The sequence below is a fragment of the Geotrypetes seraphini genome, chromosome 16 (assembly GCF_902459505.1).
Source record: "Geotrypetes seraphini chromosome 16, aGeoSer1.1, whole genome shotgun sequence".
NCBI lineage: Eukaryota > Metazoa > Chordata > Amphibia > Gymnophiona > Dermophiidae > Geotrypetes > Geotrypetes seraphini.
In genome coordinates, this window is record NC_047099.1 from 40,428,946 (window position 1) to 40,444,544 (window position 15,599).

Consider the following 15,599-nt stretch of genomic DNA (forward strand, 5'->3'; position numbering starts at 1 on the left):
ATGCCTGAGACCTCCCAACCTCAGGCCTCGGCAGAGTCTAAAGAGAGCTGCAATGCAAGATAAGGAGGGGGGGGGGGTGTCTCTCTTCTGCACCAACCACAGCACTTACGCACCCCTGCATGACAAATCCAGAAGCTGGCATATTTGGCTGGGATGTCATGAGAATCAGGTGGCCGCCTCGTTTCTGCACGCACCACGAACGCCGCGAGAGAAGAGGGAAATCAAACGCCAGCGGTAAAGCAAGGGAAACCCCGCAGGGTCCAGAACATATTAATAGCGCTCCTCCACCCACTGTCTGCAGCCCCCCCCCCATCTCTTCCTCCTCCGCCTCTCACCCTGTCCGTCCTTGACTGAAGGTGTAGGCAGAGGGGATGATTAACGAACCCAAAGTTTAAAAGAGAAACCATTCACAGGAAGCAAAAGTCGGAGCCGCTAAAGTTTGGGCAGCGATGGAAACCCGTCTTACATTAGTAAAATGGCACTTCTGTCCAAGTACTGCACTCTCGACCTGAAACCTCTGCGCTGAAGAACTGGAAACATTAACCCCTTAGACCACCCTCCCCTCCCCCCGCTTGTTAAATCAGCCAGTTGAGGGGGGGTGGGGGGGAGGGTTGAGTTTTCAGAATATCTGGAATGCCTTCCCAAGGGAGGTGGCGGAGATGAAAACAGTGCTGGAATTCAAAAAAAGCGTAGGACGAACCCAGAGGATCTCTAATTAGAAAACGGATGGGTGATTTGGTTTGGAAGGGCTTCGATCGAAGTCCCAGTGTCAGGATGGTTAAGATAGGCCAGAGTGGGCTTCAATGGTCAATATGAAAGCAAAGACAATCCAAACATGACTGCTGGGCAGACTGGATGGACCGTTCAGGTCTTTACCTGCCGTCATTTACTATGTTACTATCGAAGATCAGAACAGTGGCGTAGCAAGGGTGAACGGCACCCAACCCCTCCCCACTTCCCCGAACCTTTTTATCTTTGGCACAAGCAGCCACGAACTTGCTGACCGCCTCGGCTTTGGCGCTCTCTCCCGGAAATGACGTCAGAGGGAGCACCGAAGCCGACGCTAGCAGCAAGTTCGTGGCTGCTCGGGCCAAAGATAAAAAGGTACGGGGGAAGGGAAGGGGCAAATGCGTGGCAGGGGTAGGAGTGGGAAGGGGGGGCAGAGAGCAGGAGGGGTGCCAGTGCCCCCGAAGAAAACCGCGCTCAGGGCAGACCGCACCTCCCTTTCTACGCCACTGGATCAGAATGAGGAGCGCTCTTCTAGAAATAAGAAGTGTCATCTAAGCTCAGGTCTGCTTCTTTTTCTTACCCAGGAGGACATGGCCACAATCAGCACACCCTTCAGGGACCTCAGCACACCCCTCATGAACCTCAGCACACCCCTCAGGAATTTCAGCTCACCCCTCATGAACCTCAGCACACCCCTCAGGAATCTCAGTACACTCCTCATGAACCTCAGCACACCCCTCAGGGACCTCAGCACACCCCTGAGGAATCTCAGTACACCACTCATGAACCTCAGCACACCCCTCAGGAATCTCAGCACACTCCTCATGAACCTCAGCACACCCCTCAGGGACCTCAGCACACCCCTGAGGAATCTCAGCACACCCCTGAGGAATCTCAGCACACCCCTCAGGGACCTCAGCACACCCCTCATGGACCTCAGCACACCCCTCAGGGACCTCAGCACACCCCTCATGAATCTCAGTACACTCCTCATGAACCTCAGCACACCCCTCAGGAATCTCAGTACACTCCTCATGAGCCTCAGCACACCCCTCAGGGACCTTAGCACACCCCTAAGGAATCTCAGTACACCACTCATGAACCTCAGCACACCCCTCAGGAATCTCAGCACACTCCTCATGAACCTCAGCACACCCCTCAGGGACCTCAGCACACCCCTGAGGAATCTCAGCACACCACTCAGGGACCTCAGCACACCCCTGAGGAATCTCAGCACACCCTTCAGGGTCCTGCAAAGCCATTTTTCAGCGATAAAGAAATGGGGACACTGTGTTATGCTGTACCCTGGAGAGACTTTACAACCTGCTTGAACCCCAAATCTCACATTTCCCAAGATGCCAGAGGTTCCGCTGCTTATCTGGTAACCAGTTTAGTTACCAATTTGATTCACTTTGGCGTGTTGCTTCAATATGGAGAAGTGCAATGATGGTTCAAGAGAAACTGTGGCTCCCTCTGCCACAGTTTTTAGGAATAAAAGCGCAGAACGCAGGAGCCCGAGACAGAACAGAAGGGAAAAAGAGGCATAAGAAAATGCAGAGACTGAGGGGAGGGGGCTTCATTTAAAATGCCAGAAGCCCTATCTTGCTAAAGGTGTTTTTCAGCATATGCACTAAGAATAAGATGCCATGTGGGCCTTCCCTCTCTAGCAGCTTTCAGATAATGAAAGTTACTGTAGAAAATGGAAGCCATCACATGTTTTTGGTGCCTTCAGCATTCAAATCTATTTTCTCTCTGCAGTACCCAAGTGAGTAAAAAAAAAAAACACCCTAGCACTATATCAACCAGCGAAATGGAGATATAAGTTTCAGATCTCACAGACTACTGTAGACGGAAGCTGATTCTTGCAGTTCAATTTAGCAAAGGTCAGAAAGTCCCCTTATGCTCGTGGTCTATCTGTCTTCTTGCCCCTCCCCCTGACAAAATATTTTAATCTGCATCTTAGCTATTTACCGTTAAACCTGTCCTTGGGGATCCCTAATGAATATGCATAAAAGAAATTTGCATGCCTACTACCTACTTTATAGGCAAATCTCACTCATGCATATTCATTAGGGATATCTTGAAAAACCCGACTGGCTGGGGGCAGTGGCATCGTAAGAGGGGTACGGGGGGGGGGGGATGGCGCAGCACCCCTCCTCCTCTTTGCCCTCCCCCCCCACGCTTATCCTAACTGCACGTGTGCACCCCTTGCCTTCCTCCGTGCCTTTTTTACGTCCCCGCATCGGCGCTCTGTCTGACATCACTTCCGGGACCCGCGCCTAGAAAGTGACGTCAAAGGGCAAGCCGACACCGACGTGGGCATGCGGCTCACGCCGGAGAAGTTAAAAAAGGCGGGGGGGGGGGGGGAGGTAAGCCAGGACAAGTTTAAGAACCACTTCTCTCGTTGTCTGATTTTGGCTGTCTTTATTTATTTAAAAATTTCTATACCACATACATAAAATCTTGTTTCCCTCTGATTATCACAAATAACATAGACATGTCTATACAACATCGTTAATCATCCCTGTTATAATAGGGACAGAGCACAAATCCAATCAATTCAGAAATACAAGCAAGCTTTAAATCAGTGTTTTTTTCAACCTTTTTACACCTATGGACCGGCGGAAATAAAAGAATTATTCTGTGGACCGGCATCGGTCCGTGGACCGGCGGTTGAAGAACACGGGGCTAAGTCGTGGGCCAGACCCCGCCCATCTCCACCCAATCTCCTCCCCAGACCCCGCCCCCATAATAGTACTAATTGCACCTTGCACATCCTGTGCCTCATCTGGAAGCCTTCCCTCTGACGTTGCGACGTCAGAGAGAAGGCTTCCGGTTCAGGCGCAGGATGCGCCGTGGACCGGCGGTTGAAGAACTCTGTTTTGGGCCTGATGCATGTGCTGGCCCTGTGGACCGGCAGGAAATTTCTGTGGACCGGCACTGGTCCATGGACTGGTGGTTGAAGAACACTGCTTTAAATCATACATTGATGTCAGAAAAATATCCCTTAGCATTAGAAGGCATCGGCAAATAATTGAGTTTTCAGCATTTTCTTAAAATTCATCCTCCCCCCCCCCCAGAAAACCGCAGGATACCAGGCAAGGCATTCCATAGTTCTACGCCAGCCACAGATATCACTGTCACTCCGATCCTGGCATGCGTAGTCGACATTCTACCCTCCAAACTTAATTTCATCCCATTTACATCTCTAAGATCTCTTCTCGGTTTATAGATCTGGAAGCTCAGAACGGGGTCACAAGTTGACATTCACAATCGTTTGAAGGCAGACTAGTCATGACAACAAACAGGTTACAGTAGACAATCACAGAGCTTATTCTAGAGACCAGGCTGGTCAGAGCGAAGAGTACTTGGAGAAGTTCTGTTGAGGAAGCAGTCATTGAAGGCCCGATTGGCGGAAGAGGAAGGTCTTTACTGCACTATGGAAGGTCATTAGTGAGTCTAGTGACCTGATCCGTGTGGGCAGTCGGTTTACGTGACGTTCTCATTCGGAAGGATCTCCCTGCGGGAATGCCGAGTCTTTGTTCTGCTTTGGAGCGGAGGGGGCGGTTGGGGGCGCATAGGTGTGGCTGGGGTTTTTGGGTGGAATCTCTTGTGGGTCATGACCAGGGCTTTGAAGACGCATCTCTTTTTGACTGGTAGCCAGTGGGCTGCACAGATCGCTGGAGGAATGGGATAATTTAGGCTAACAACAGCGGCAACAAGAGGGCATCTGCTCAAACTCAAGGGTGAGAGATTTCATGGTGACATCAGAAAATACTTCTTCACCGAAAGGGTGGTTGGTCGATGGAATGGTCTTCCACGTCAGGTAGTTGAGGCCAGTAACACGCTCGACTTCAAGGGACGATGGGATAAACATGTGGGTTCGCTCCGGGTAAGTGCTTAGAAGGAGGGTTCTTGTTGAGGGAGGGTTCTTGGAGTGGGCAGACTTGTTGGGCCGACGGCCCTTTTCTCTATGTTTCTATGTACCTTTGATCTTCTCATCAGAACCTGCTGGATCCTGGCTGATTCCTCCAAATGCTAGACCAGACCATTTCGAATCACTTTATATTTAGGAGCTTAACCCATCAAACAGGGGGGGTCTAGGATCTTATGGGGCTGTATGGGGGTTTGTTTGGACACAGGATGAAATGTGAAGAAGAATCTGAGGTAAACATAGGATTTTCCCATTTGGTGTTTTAATTTTAACACTAAAAAGCATCCTATGGGGAAAAAAAGAAGGAAAATGAAGAGGGGAAGAGAGAAAATGAGGAGGAAAAGCAAGGAAAGAGACAGAGGGGAAGGAAGGAGCAGAAAGAGATGCCAGAGGGAAAGGGACAGACGAGAAGAGGGAGAGAGGTGAGAAACGCCAGTCAGAGGAAAACTATTCACTGTGGAAGAGGAGAGATAATCCAGGTTCCCCCCCTCGCAGCCTTCTGTCTCTCCTCCTCATCTCCTTTCAGGCTGTGAACAAAGAGGCCATTGTGAAATCCCCCCCCCCTTCCCCTCCTTCCCATGAGGCCTCTCCATCAGGCCAAATGTACCCTGCATCCCAAACCAGTAGGGAGGAGCCTGTAAAGAGAGCTGAGAGGATGGAAAGGAAAACCGGAGGCGGGGAGAAAGGTGTAGGATGAGGCACAGGGCCTACAAGCGGGGTGTTAATAAAGGTTTGGATAATTTCCTAAAAGAGAAGTCCATAGGCCATTGGGGAAATTCCTAGGGTAAGTAGCAAAAAATCTGTTATACTACATAGGAACTAGCCAGGTACTTGGAACCTGGGTTGGCCACAGGATACTGGGCTTGATGGACCTTCGGTCTGTCCCAGTACAGCTATTCTTATGCTCTTATGTGAGAGCCAAGTCTAGGGCAATCAAGCCATTGTGACATCACTGATGAGGTTGGCTCTTAGGCATTGTTGGAATGAAGCTTTATGACATCACAATCTCAGTTCTGGAATGTTGCTACTCTTTGGGTTTCTGCCATTGTGACATCACTGATGAGGTTGGCTCTTAGGCATTGGTGGAATGAGGCATTATGACATCACAATCTCAGCTCTGGAATGTTGCTGCTCTTTGGGTTTCTGCCATTGTGACATCACTGATGAGGTTGGCTCTTAGGCATTGGTGGAATGAGGCATTATGACATCACAATCTCAGCTCTGGAATGTTGCTACTCTTTGGGTTTCTGCCTGGTACTTGGGACCTGGGTTGACCATGGTTGGAAACAGGACCTTCGGTCTGTCCCAGTAGGGCAATTTGTATGTTCTTATGTGCTTCACCTTTCCACAGAAATCAGTCTGCCCAAGTTTTGGGAAAATATAATACAAGTGTCCTTTCCTACCCCACCTCCATCACAGACTCCAATCCCAGGGAAGTTTCCACTTGCCCATCCTGCAAGAACGTTTGCACCCAGCTCCCAAAGGAATTTTTTACTCAGCGAGAGCCTTTCCTTTAGAGAGCACACTGGCTCCACTTCTGCACGTCAAACCGAACCAGTGCTGGGTTTACCACACTTTGAGCATGTTAACAGATTTTGGAGAAAAGAAACCGAGCAGGGCAAAACCAGGACTTAATCGGCAGGATCCACAGAAATGGAATGGTCACCCTGCTCAATGACACGTTCCTGTTCCCTGCCAGGAGCAAAATATTAACGACTGCACGTGGCAAACTAGACTCATAATACAATCACCGAATCTGGCGTACTATTGGAGGCTAGGTGGCAAAGGGAGACCCTTTCTCCATTCACCTGCATTTCACTGTACCCGATGAACTGGTAATTCTCTCGAATGGGTGAGACAACATGTCTGCCTCCAGTAAACCCGTTTTAGCATTTTAGTATAATTCATTTCAAGCATTCAGTTACTGCACAGTGAAACTAGCAGACAAAGCTCAGGATGTGTTCCCTCTTGATATTCTCTCACCATTGTGCAATAACACTGCAGACAAGGCCAGTTGCCTATCCAGTCTGCCTGAGCATTCCAGTCCGCACTGCCAAGGATATAGCGCGGTTTCAAGCTACAGAAGCTTGGCCACTCGATCGGCGAGCGTCTGGTGAATCGTACCATAGCACTGCACACTTCAGGTTCAAATCTGCTGTCTACCGAGGCCGGCAGGGGGAAGAGGGGCAGGTGTACCCTACAGGTGCCATGGTGCCCCTTCCACCAGGACTCCCCCTTAGCCAGCATATCCCCAAAATGCAGAAAATGCACATGCAGAATCAAGAAAGCACAGCAATGCATGCTATCTGGGTGGCAGCACTGTGAAAGCAGGGAAATTTCTGCAGGCCAAACACCAGAGGTATGAAGAATAGATATGTTCATTAATCACAGACCACTGTGTCCTTGAACGTAACATCAGAGACCCGGGCAGGATGAATCCGATTGAGCAACTGGTTAAACAATAAACTGGGCAGCCCCCATCCCCAGGGACATTATTTCGACCCTTTAACCCTGTACTTTGGTCTCAAAGCTTCTCTTTCTAAATAGGGAAAAGAAGGAATGTATTGCAGAGACCACGGGCAGCAATGGCCAGGAGGAAGTGGACAGGAATAACAGGTCAAAGGTCCATCGGTGCGATGAACCAAACTCTTTATTAACAAGATCATGTGAAATCATGTGTCCGTCGGTGTTTCGGCACCGTGCCTGCATCAGGAGTCCAAAGGAGCTTCAACAGCTGCACCATTTAAGTTCAGTCATAAACAGAACAGCTGTAAAAGACCCCCCTGCTCTGGAGAAAAATAGCAGGTCTTTCACACCTTCTATCATGCACATTTATATCCAGGGCTATTGAGGTTCCTTTAGACCCCTGACCAGGTTAGGCAAATAAGGAAATCACCCAGGGCAGTCAAAGCAAACCAATACAACCTGACAGCTTCAGAAACTCATAGCCTAAAATGGCCTTTGGAAAATGCACTCAATATGTATATATGTACAAAATCAAACCAAATATTTTACAGGATTGTTCTGGGATTGGGACGAATCTGGTTCTTGAGTGTAGTTCTCTAAATCCTGGGGCATCACTAGTAAAAAGTTATTTTAGAGGGGCCACAAGGCTGGAGGTTCACCTGAGGGGCCTAACGCCTTTGCATTGGCTCTGCCCCTGATACAGGCACATTGCCAAAACATTGCAGGGTCAGGTCACTGAAAAACTGGTTTCAAGAGGCCTTGGTAATAAAGCGTTTAATTCATCATCGCAATGGTCCCTTAACCTATTATTTCTTTCTTCTTCCTCCTGGTCTCTGATCTTCATCCGCAGATTTCCTTAATAAGACTAGATCAAATGTGTCCAGCAGATCTTTTAAATTTATCTGTGCCCTCCCACACACTGTCACCCTCTCACACCCAGGGTTAGATGCACTAAAGTTGGTAGTGGTACCGCCCCTTTGACACACAAGTATATGTCAAAGTGGGTGGAGCCGCAGGGTTTTCCTGAGCGCATGGACGCAAAGGCTCTTCCTCCACACACATACCCATGCATCACACAGACACACACACACTCCTTTACACCCATGCTGCAACCCTGCACCTTTGCATCACATAAGCACCCCCCCACACACAAGATACAAATACACTAACAAGCTACACTCCCATACAAACACACAAATGTACTTTCACTTATAGTTCCCCCCCCAAACAAAAAAAAAAAACCCCAAACACACACACATATATTTTCTGCAATTCTTCTGGAAATGTGACTGGCTGAGGAGGAATGAACTGGTCTTACAGAAAAGGAATAATCCCCTGCCCCAGAGACATCACATGCTAAATTATCATTGTATTGCTATATTACACCATATAAACTAAGGAAAGAAATGTCACAAGCAACCTAAGTACAACCAATAGAAATCAACCACATGCAACAGGCAAGGCGGTTCCCTTCCCCAAGAGCTTACCAGTGAATCTGAAGTGTGATGAGACTCCAGAAATAACAATTACCGTAGCAGTGTGCAGGATGTGTGTGTGTCTTCCCACGCCCTCAACAATTCCCATCTCCGCTGGGTTCTGCCTCGGTCTGCATAACGGTTTATTGCATCAGCCTGGGTTCTCAGAGCTCTCCCCCAGGCTGGGAATCGCATTTCAAAAGGAGCAGATTGGGGGTAAATAATTAGCACTGCCTGCCAGATGTCACTGTGGTGTGAGTGAAACCTCTTTCCAATCAACAGATGCAGGAGGGAAACACACAGGAAGGGGAGGGTTAACAAGGCCCCTTTCTAGAATTTAATAGAAAGCTCTGCCCTTCCTTGAAGCACCCCCTCCCGCTACTCCAGCACTTAGACCCCTCACTCCTGCCCTGCAACACCTCCTTCTATGTCAGTGCCGAATCCCCAGCTCTGCCAATGCACCTCATTCCTGCCCAGCAGCACCCCTTGATATTCCAGGATAGAATCCCTCCAGAGTTATGCCAACGTACCTCATTCCTGCCCTGCAGCACCCCTTGCTTTTCCAGTATATAATCCCCAGAGTTCTGCCAATGCACCTCATTCCTGCCCTGCAGCACCCCTTACTACTCCAGTATTGATCCTCTCAGACAATTCTGAGACTACAGTACACTTCACTCCTGCCCTGCAGCTCCTCCTGCTCTTCCAGTGCTGAGACCTCCCACACACAGTTCTGCACATTAACCTCATTCCTGCCACGCAGCACCCCATACTTATTCTCAGACAGCTCTACCAATGCTGCCACCTCTGCAAAACGCACGTAGCCACAGCACATTAGGCTGGAAGGTGCAGGCCAGACCTAGTGATGTATTTGCAAGATAAACGTGTGTGAGGAGAGCAGGCTTCTCCCCAGCAAGGAGCACTTGATGAGAAAATCAGCCACTTGGAACGAAAGCAGAAAGCCAAGCACTTGAAAACTCACTTGTTGGGAGAGTCAGCCTGAATGCAGCCGTGGGGAGTATGTGGGCTGGGCTCTGGAACTGCCTCACAGCTTGGGGGAGGGGGAGAGATGCAGGGCTCTCAGCCATCACTGAACTCCAGGTGTCCTCAACTCGATACACCGACAAATGCACCCCAACATTTGCACCCCGTGAAATGCGAAAGGTATACATACATTGAAGGCCCTGATTTGCTCAGACTCTGTCCCTTGGTCTGGGGTTTATTATTGCTATGCTATGCAACTATCCCTCTCTTGATTGTTAATATTCGGTTTGTCATTATCATTTCGTTATGTGTACATATTAGTCATTATTTGTCTTATAAATATAAACTGCCTTGATACCAGGTGATATTGTGGTATAGAAAATAAATAAATAAATAAACAAACAGTGACACCTAGTGGCTAGGTTTATAGATCACATTAGCCAAACTCTGGAGAGAGCTGCAGTTGTGGCCCCTGGGGTGGGGAGATAAATATTAAATAGGGGAAAATATCTCAGAAGAATTTGCTAATAAAGGATCCCAGCCCTATTTTCTGTTGAACTGGAACCCCATATGAGCAGGAGGAAATTGCCATAGCTTTCCCCTCCCCAAGGAGGACTCTTCCCCCCCCCCACCTTTAAAAATAAACAGAGACAAGAGGTTAATCAAATGATCACCTCTGAACTGTCAAAGGGAGAGTGGAGGGTCCTGATCCACTGAGCTTAGTTGACTCCAGTATATGAGGTATCGGTGAATTCACCCTACCAGGTGGTGGGGAAGGGAGCACTGGGAGACAGGCACCACTGGATTTAGAGAAAGTCCCATCCGCCATCTACCTATCTGCTACATCACCCCATAAGTAAGCTCTTCCACCAGTCTACCGAAGTCTTTGTCCAATGATAAGAGTGGATGAAAACTACATCTCAGGCACCAAAGAAAAAGCCTTTCTCACACTGTTAAAAAAAAAAAAAAAACAACCCCAAAAAACACACACACAATCTGTAAACTGCCTAGAACTCCACTCTGCGGAGATTCAGTGGGATTTAAGCCCAGAATTAACATAACATAAGACACAGACAACCAAAGAATCGTAAACACAGCTGCAAACCTTATAACAAACTTATACACACATACCTACAACCACACAAATACAACCAAAGAATCACACACAGCAGCAATCCTATAACACACACACAAATACAACCAAAGAATCACATGCAAACCCTACAACAAACATATGCACACAAAGAATTAGTTTCATCTCTTTAGGAGCACCCCAAAAAATTCTAAGGAAATTAAGGATAATTCAGAATACAGCTGTTCGATTGATTTTTGGTTTAAAAAAGAACGACCATTTTAGTCCATATTATCGCTTACTTCGGAGGCAAAAGTATTATTCAGATTTTCCTGTATCTGCTTTAAGCTGATATCAGGATTCTTTTTCCTCATTTTTTGTTGCATAGACCATCAAGAGAAACTTGAAACGTCTACTTATTTGCTTATCCAAAAATGAATGGGTGTCGATATTAGATAGGACCCTAGCAACAATCTTGGTTAGGTAAATGCATTCAGCAAGCTATGTTATCGGAAATTAATTAAGACCACTTTGTCCACTAAGTTTATTACTTAGTGAGTTTTATTATTGAAATTCTATTTTACAAATATTTGTATTTTTTTACTGTATTATTGTATTTCGCCGATTGTCCAGCTCTTTTTAGCGTAAACCGCCTAGAATTTTTGGTTATGGCGGTATAAAAGAATAAAGTTATTATTATTATACATATAGACATGCACAACCGTGCAAACACCATGCAATGTTACCGCTGCCAATATTTAGATTTTGATGGGCTTAAATGCATTTAAACACCAAGAGTGGTAACATTGCATGGATACCATTGCAATTGAAAATGTGAAAGCCAGCTAAGTTTTGCACACACAAAAGCATCCCCTGCAACATCTACATCCTCCATAGCAGTCCTAACCTCCTCACGCAAGCTGGAGACGGTTGAGAGGTTTTGCAACAGCAGAACCCCCAACTCACTCTCCCCCCCCCCCCCAATCCAGGCACGGGGGCGCCCCTCAGGATCCTGCAACACCATCTGGTACCGTTACAAAAGCGGAAAGAGGACGGTGATTCCCCCCCCGACCAAAGCCTGACTTCCCCTTTACGCCCCAGTTACGAAAGCTGCGAACCACCTCCCCAGATCGCTCAAGGGGCGAAACCCACCTTAAAGGCAACGTCCTTAGTGCGATCGATGCGGGTCCTGGTCAGAGACTCGATCCGAGACATATTCTCCCGGGCTGAGCCGAGCCAGGCTGGGGAGCTTCTTGTACAGGAAGTTCGGGCTCTTGCCAAAGCTGCAATCATGCATTATTCAAATCATTCTCCTCCTCTTCCCACTAGATGAGGGGTGGAGAGAAGCATTGTTCAGCCCCCCTACCCAGAGAGAGAGGAGGGGAGGGGGAGGCAAGGAGTGCCATTCACAAGTTCCCCTGACTTGGGGGCTTCCCCAGATCTAGAGAGGCTGTAGCTGCTGCCAGCAGAGGATGAATCAGAGAGAGAAAGAAATATTCCGACAGTCACCTCATCTGAAGCTGAAACCAGGGGGGGGGGGGAACTCAGACAGGAAGCTGTGCAAGGAAGATGCCAGGCTGCAAACCCTGCCAGCACATCTCTCAGGACCTCAGCACGTGGGGGATGGGGCAGTGGCACCATCGTCTCCCTCTCTCAAGCCTCCCCGGGTGGACCAGCTGAAGCACTGGCTTAGGGCATTGATGATCAAGTGTGCCAACATATAGGTCTGGCATCTATCCCTTGCACACTCTGTGCCCCGGCAGATTCCAGGTGTGCCACGAGATGCCGGCGAACTGAATGCTTACAGCAGGGGTGTCCAACCTTTTGGCTTCCCTGGGCCGCATTGGCCCAAAAAAAATTTCTGGGGCCGCACAAACGCTGCAGCAAGACAGAGGAGGGAGCCGGCAAGACAGTAAATATCCGGGGGCAGCAGAAGAAAACACTGCTTCACCCTCGACCGGATAAGGTCAGATAAGGGTGGGTGGGGAGGCAGGCAGGCAAGGAAGCCTAACCCATGGGCTGGTGACATCATGGGCCAGGGCGTTTGGCTCCCTTAAGCACCTGACCAGGATGGAAGGACAGATGCTGACATGTTATCAGAAATTAGTGAGACTAACAAACGGGTAACACAGTAGTAATGGGTGATTTCAACTACCCCAATATTGACTGGTCAAATGTATCATCAGGGCATACTAGGGAGATAATTCCTTGACGAAATCAAGGCCTGCTTTATGGAGCAGCTGGTTCAGGGATCGACAAGAGGTGAAGCAATTCTAGATCTAGTTCTGGATGTGAATCGCTTGTTCACACTTTCCAAAAATAGTAGATTTCAAACAAACCGGAGAAAATATTTCTTCACACAATGTGTAATTAAACTCTGGAATTCGTTGCGGAGAATGTGGTGAAATCAGTTAGCTTAGCAGGGTTTAAAAAACATTTGGCTAATTTCCAAAAAGAGAAGTCCATAGGCCATTATTGAAATGGCTTGGGGAAATCCATTGTTTATTCCTATGATAAGCAGTATAGAATCTGTTTTGCTACTTGGAATCTAGCTCGGTACTTGGTACCTGAGTTGACCACTGTTGAAGACAGGATTCTGAACTTCATGGACCTTCTGTCTGTCCCAATATGGCAGCTCTGGAATGTTGCTACTCTTTGGGTTTCTGCCAGATACTTGGGACCTGGGTTGGCCACGGTTGGAAACAGGACACTGGGCTTGATGGACCTACGGTCTGTCCTAGTATGGCAATTCTAATGTTCTTAAGCAAGTCCAAGTATAGGATAGTCAAGCCATTGTGATATCACCAATGAGGTTGGCTCTTGGGCATTGGTGGAATGAGGCATTATGACGTCACAATCTCAGCTCTGGAATGTTGCTACTCTTTGGGTTTCTGCCATTGTGACATCACTGATGAGGTTGGCTCTTGGGCATTGGTGGAATGAGGCATTATGACGTCACAATCTCAGCTCTGGAATGTTGATACTCTTTGGGTTTCTGCCATTGTGACATCACTGATGAGGTTGGCTCTTGGGCATTGGTGGAATGAGGCATTATGACATCACAATCTCAGCTCTGGAATGTTGCTACTCTTTGGGTTTCTGCCATTGTGACATCACTGATGAGGTTGGCTCTTGGGCATTGGTGGAATGAGGCATTATGACGTCACAATCTCAGCTCTGGAATGTTGCTACTCTTTGGGTTTCTGCCATTGTGACATCACTGATGAGGTTGGCTCTTGGGCATTGGTGGAATGAGGCATTATGACGTCACAATATCAGCTCTGGAATGTTGATACTCTTTGGGTTTCTGCCATTGTGACATCACTGATGAGGTTGGCTCTTGGGCATTGGTGGAATGAGGCATTATGACATCACAATCTCAGCTCTGGAATGTTGATACTCTTTGGGTTTCTGCCTGGTACTTGGGACCTGGGTTGGCCACGGTTGGAAACAGGACACTGGGCTTGATGGACCTTCCGTCTGTTCCACTAGGGCAATTCGTATGTTCTCAAGATCTGAACTGCTCCAAGAAAAACAGTAAACTTGGCAAAAAGATTCACCTACTACTGAACAAATATTAATCTTTTAGCAACGTTTCCACCTGTTCCACATGAATAGCGAGAACCCAACACCTCTCCAAAACCTCTAATTACAAAGATTTGTATCTGCCAGGAAGGGATTAATATGCAATTTATCATTAGCTCCCAGGGCCCACATGAACACAAGGCTCTTTGGTGTTCCTGGATGGGTGCATTTCAGAAAATATATGCACCAGAGGATTTTGTGCTTTCTTACACATCGCCCGCCTCCCCCACACGCCAGGCGCGATACAGTGGGAAACTGTTGCAGGAATTATAGACCAGGCAGACATCAAAGTGTCCTGAGTTTAAAACTTCTACCATGGCTCAGTAAAAAAAAAGAGGTATACAAAATGCAAAATTTGGGAAAGAAGCTGAAAGAATAAAGACAGAAAAACTAGCCACCAGCAAGGAGACCATGTCACATATCCTGCTAGGAAAGAGCTATGGCACAAAAGCACTCTCTGCAGCCAGGTAATGAGTCGATGCGGAGGGGTGAATTGACAGGACATTATACCCTTAATGGCGAGATCCTAGCAAAAACGGTAGCAGAACGAGACTTGGGGGTAATCGTCAGTGAGGACATGAAGTCTGCCAATCAAGTGGAGCAGGCTTCGTCCAAGGCAAGACAAATCATGGGCTGCATACGAAGGGGTTTCGTCAGTCGTAAGGCGGAAGTCATTATGCCATTGTATAGATCCATGGTGAGGCCCCACCTGGAATACTGTGTGCAATTCTGGAGGCCGCATTATCGCAAGGATGTGCTGAGACTGGAGTCGGTGCAAAGAATGGCCACCCGGATGGTCTCGGGACTCAAGGATCTACCATACGAAAAACGGCTTGACAAATTACAGCTATACTCGCTCGAGGAGTGCAGAGAGAGGGGGGACATGATCGAGACGTTCAAGTATCTTACGGGCCGCATCGAGGCGGAGGAAGATATCTTCTTTTTCAAGGGTCCCACGACAACAAGAGGGCATCCGTGGAAAATCAGGGGCGGGAAACTACGAGGTGACACCAGGAAATTCTTTTTCACTGAAAGAGTGGTTGATCGCTGGAATAGTCTTCCACTACAGGTGATTGAGGCCAGCAGCGTGCCTGATTTTAAGGCCAAATGGGATCGGCACATGGGATCTCTTCACAGGGCAAAGGTAGGGGAGGGACATTAAGGTGGGCAGACTAGATGGGCCGTGGGCCCTTATCTGCCGTCTATTTCTATGTTTCTATGACTAGAGGACAGAGCCACAGGAAGGGTAAAGCAGTGGAGAAGTAATGGAGATGGAATTTTAGCCGGCCTATTTCTAGCCACTGACCCACAGCCAGTAAGTCTGGGAAAAACTCCAGATTCAAGAACCGTGACTGCT

General features: G+C 48.0%; 1 protein-coding gene across 3 annotated transcripts in view; it reads right to left on the reverse strand.

The window, feature by feature from the left end:
• The window catches only part of ARHGEF2 (Rho/Rac guanine nucleotide exchange factor 2), a 113,771-nt gene that overhangs the window by 57,972 nt on the left and 40,200 nt on the right, over window positions 1–15,599 (reverse strand). Inside the window, exon 1 of one of the 3 annotated variants that reach the window (XM_033923850.1) lies at window positions 11,810–11,965. The exons of 1 other annotated variant lie outside the window; for it this stretch is intronic. In XM_033923850.1, the coding sequence (XP_033779741.1) occupies window positions 11,810–11,950 (141 nt within the window). In that variant the 5' untranslated portion in view covers window positions 11,951–11,965. Of the gene's footprint in view, window positions 1–9,134; window positions 9,156–11,809; window positions 11,966–15,599 lie in introns of those variants that run through there. One more of the 3 variants, XM_033923851.1, reaches the window with a different exon arrangement.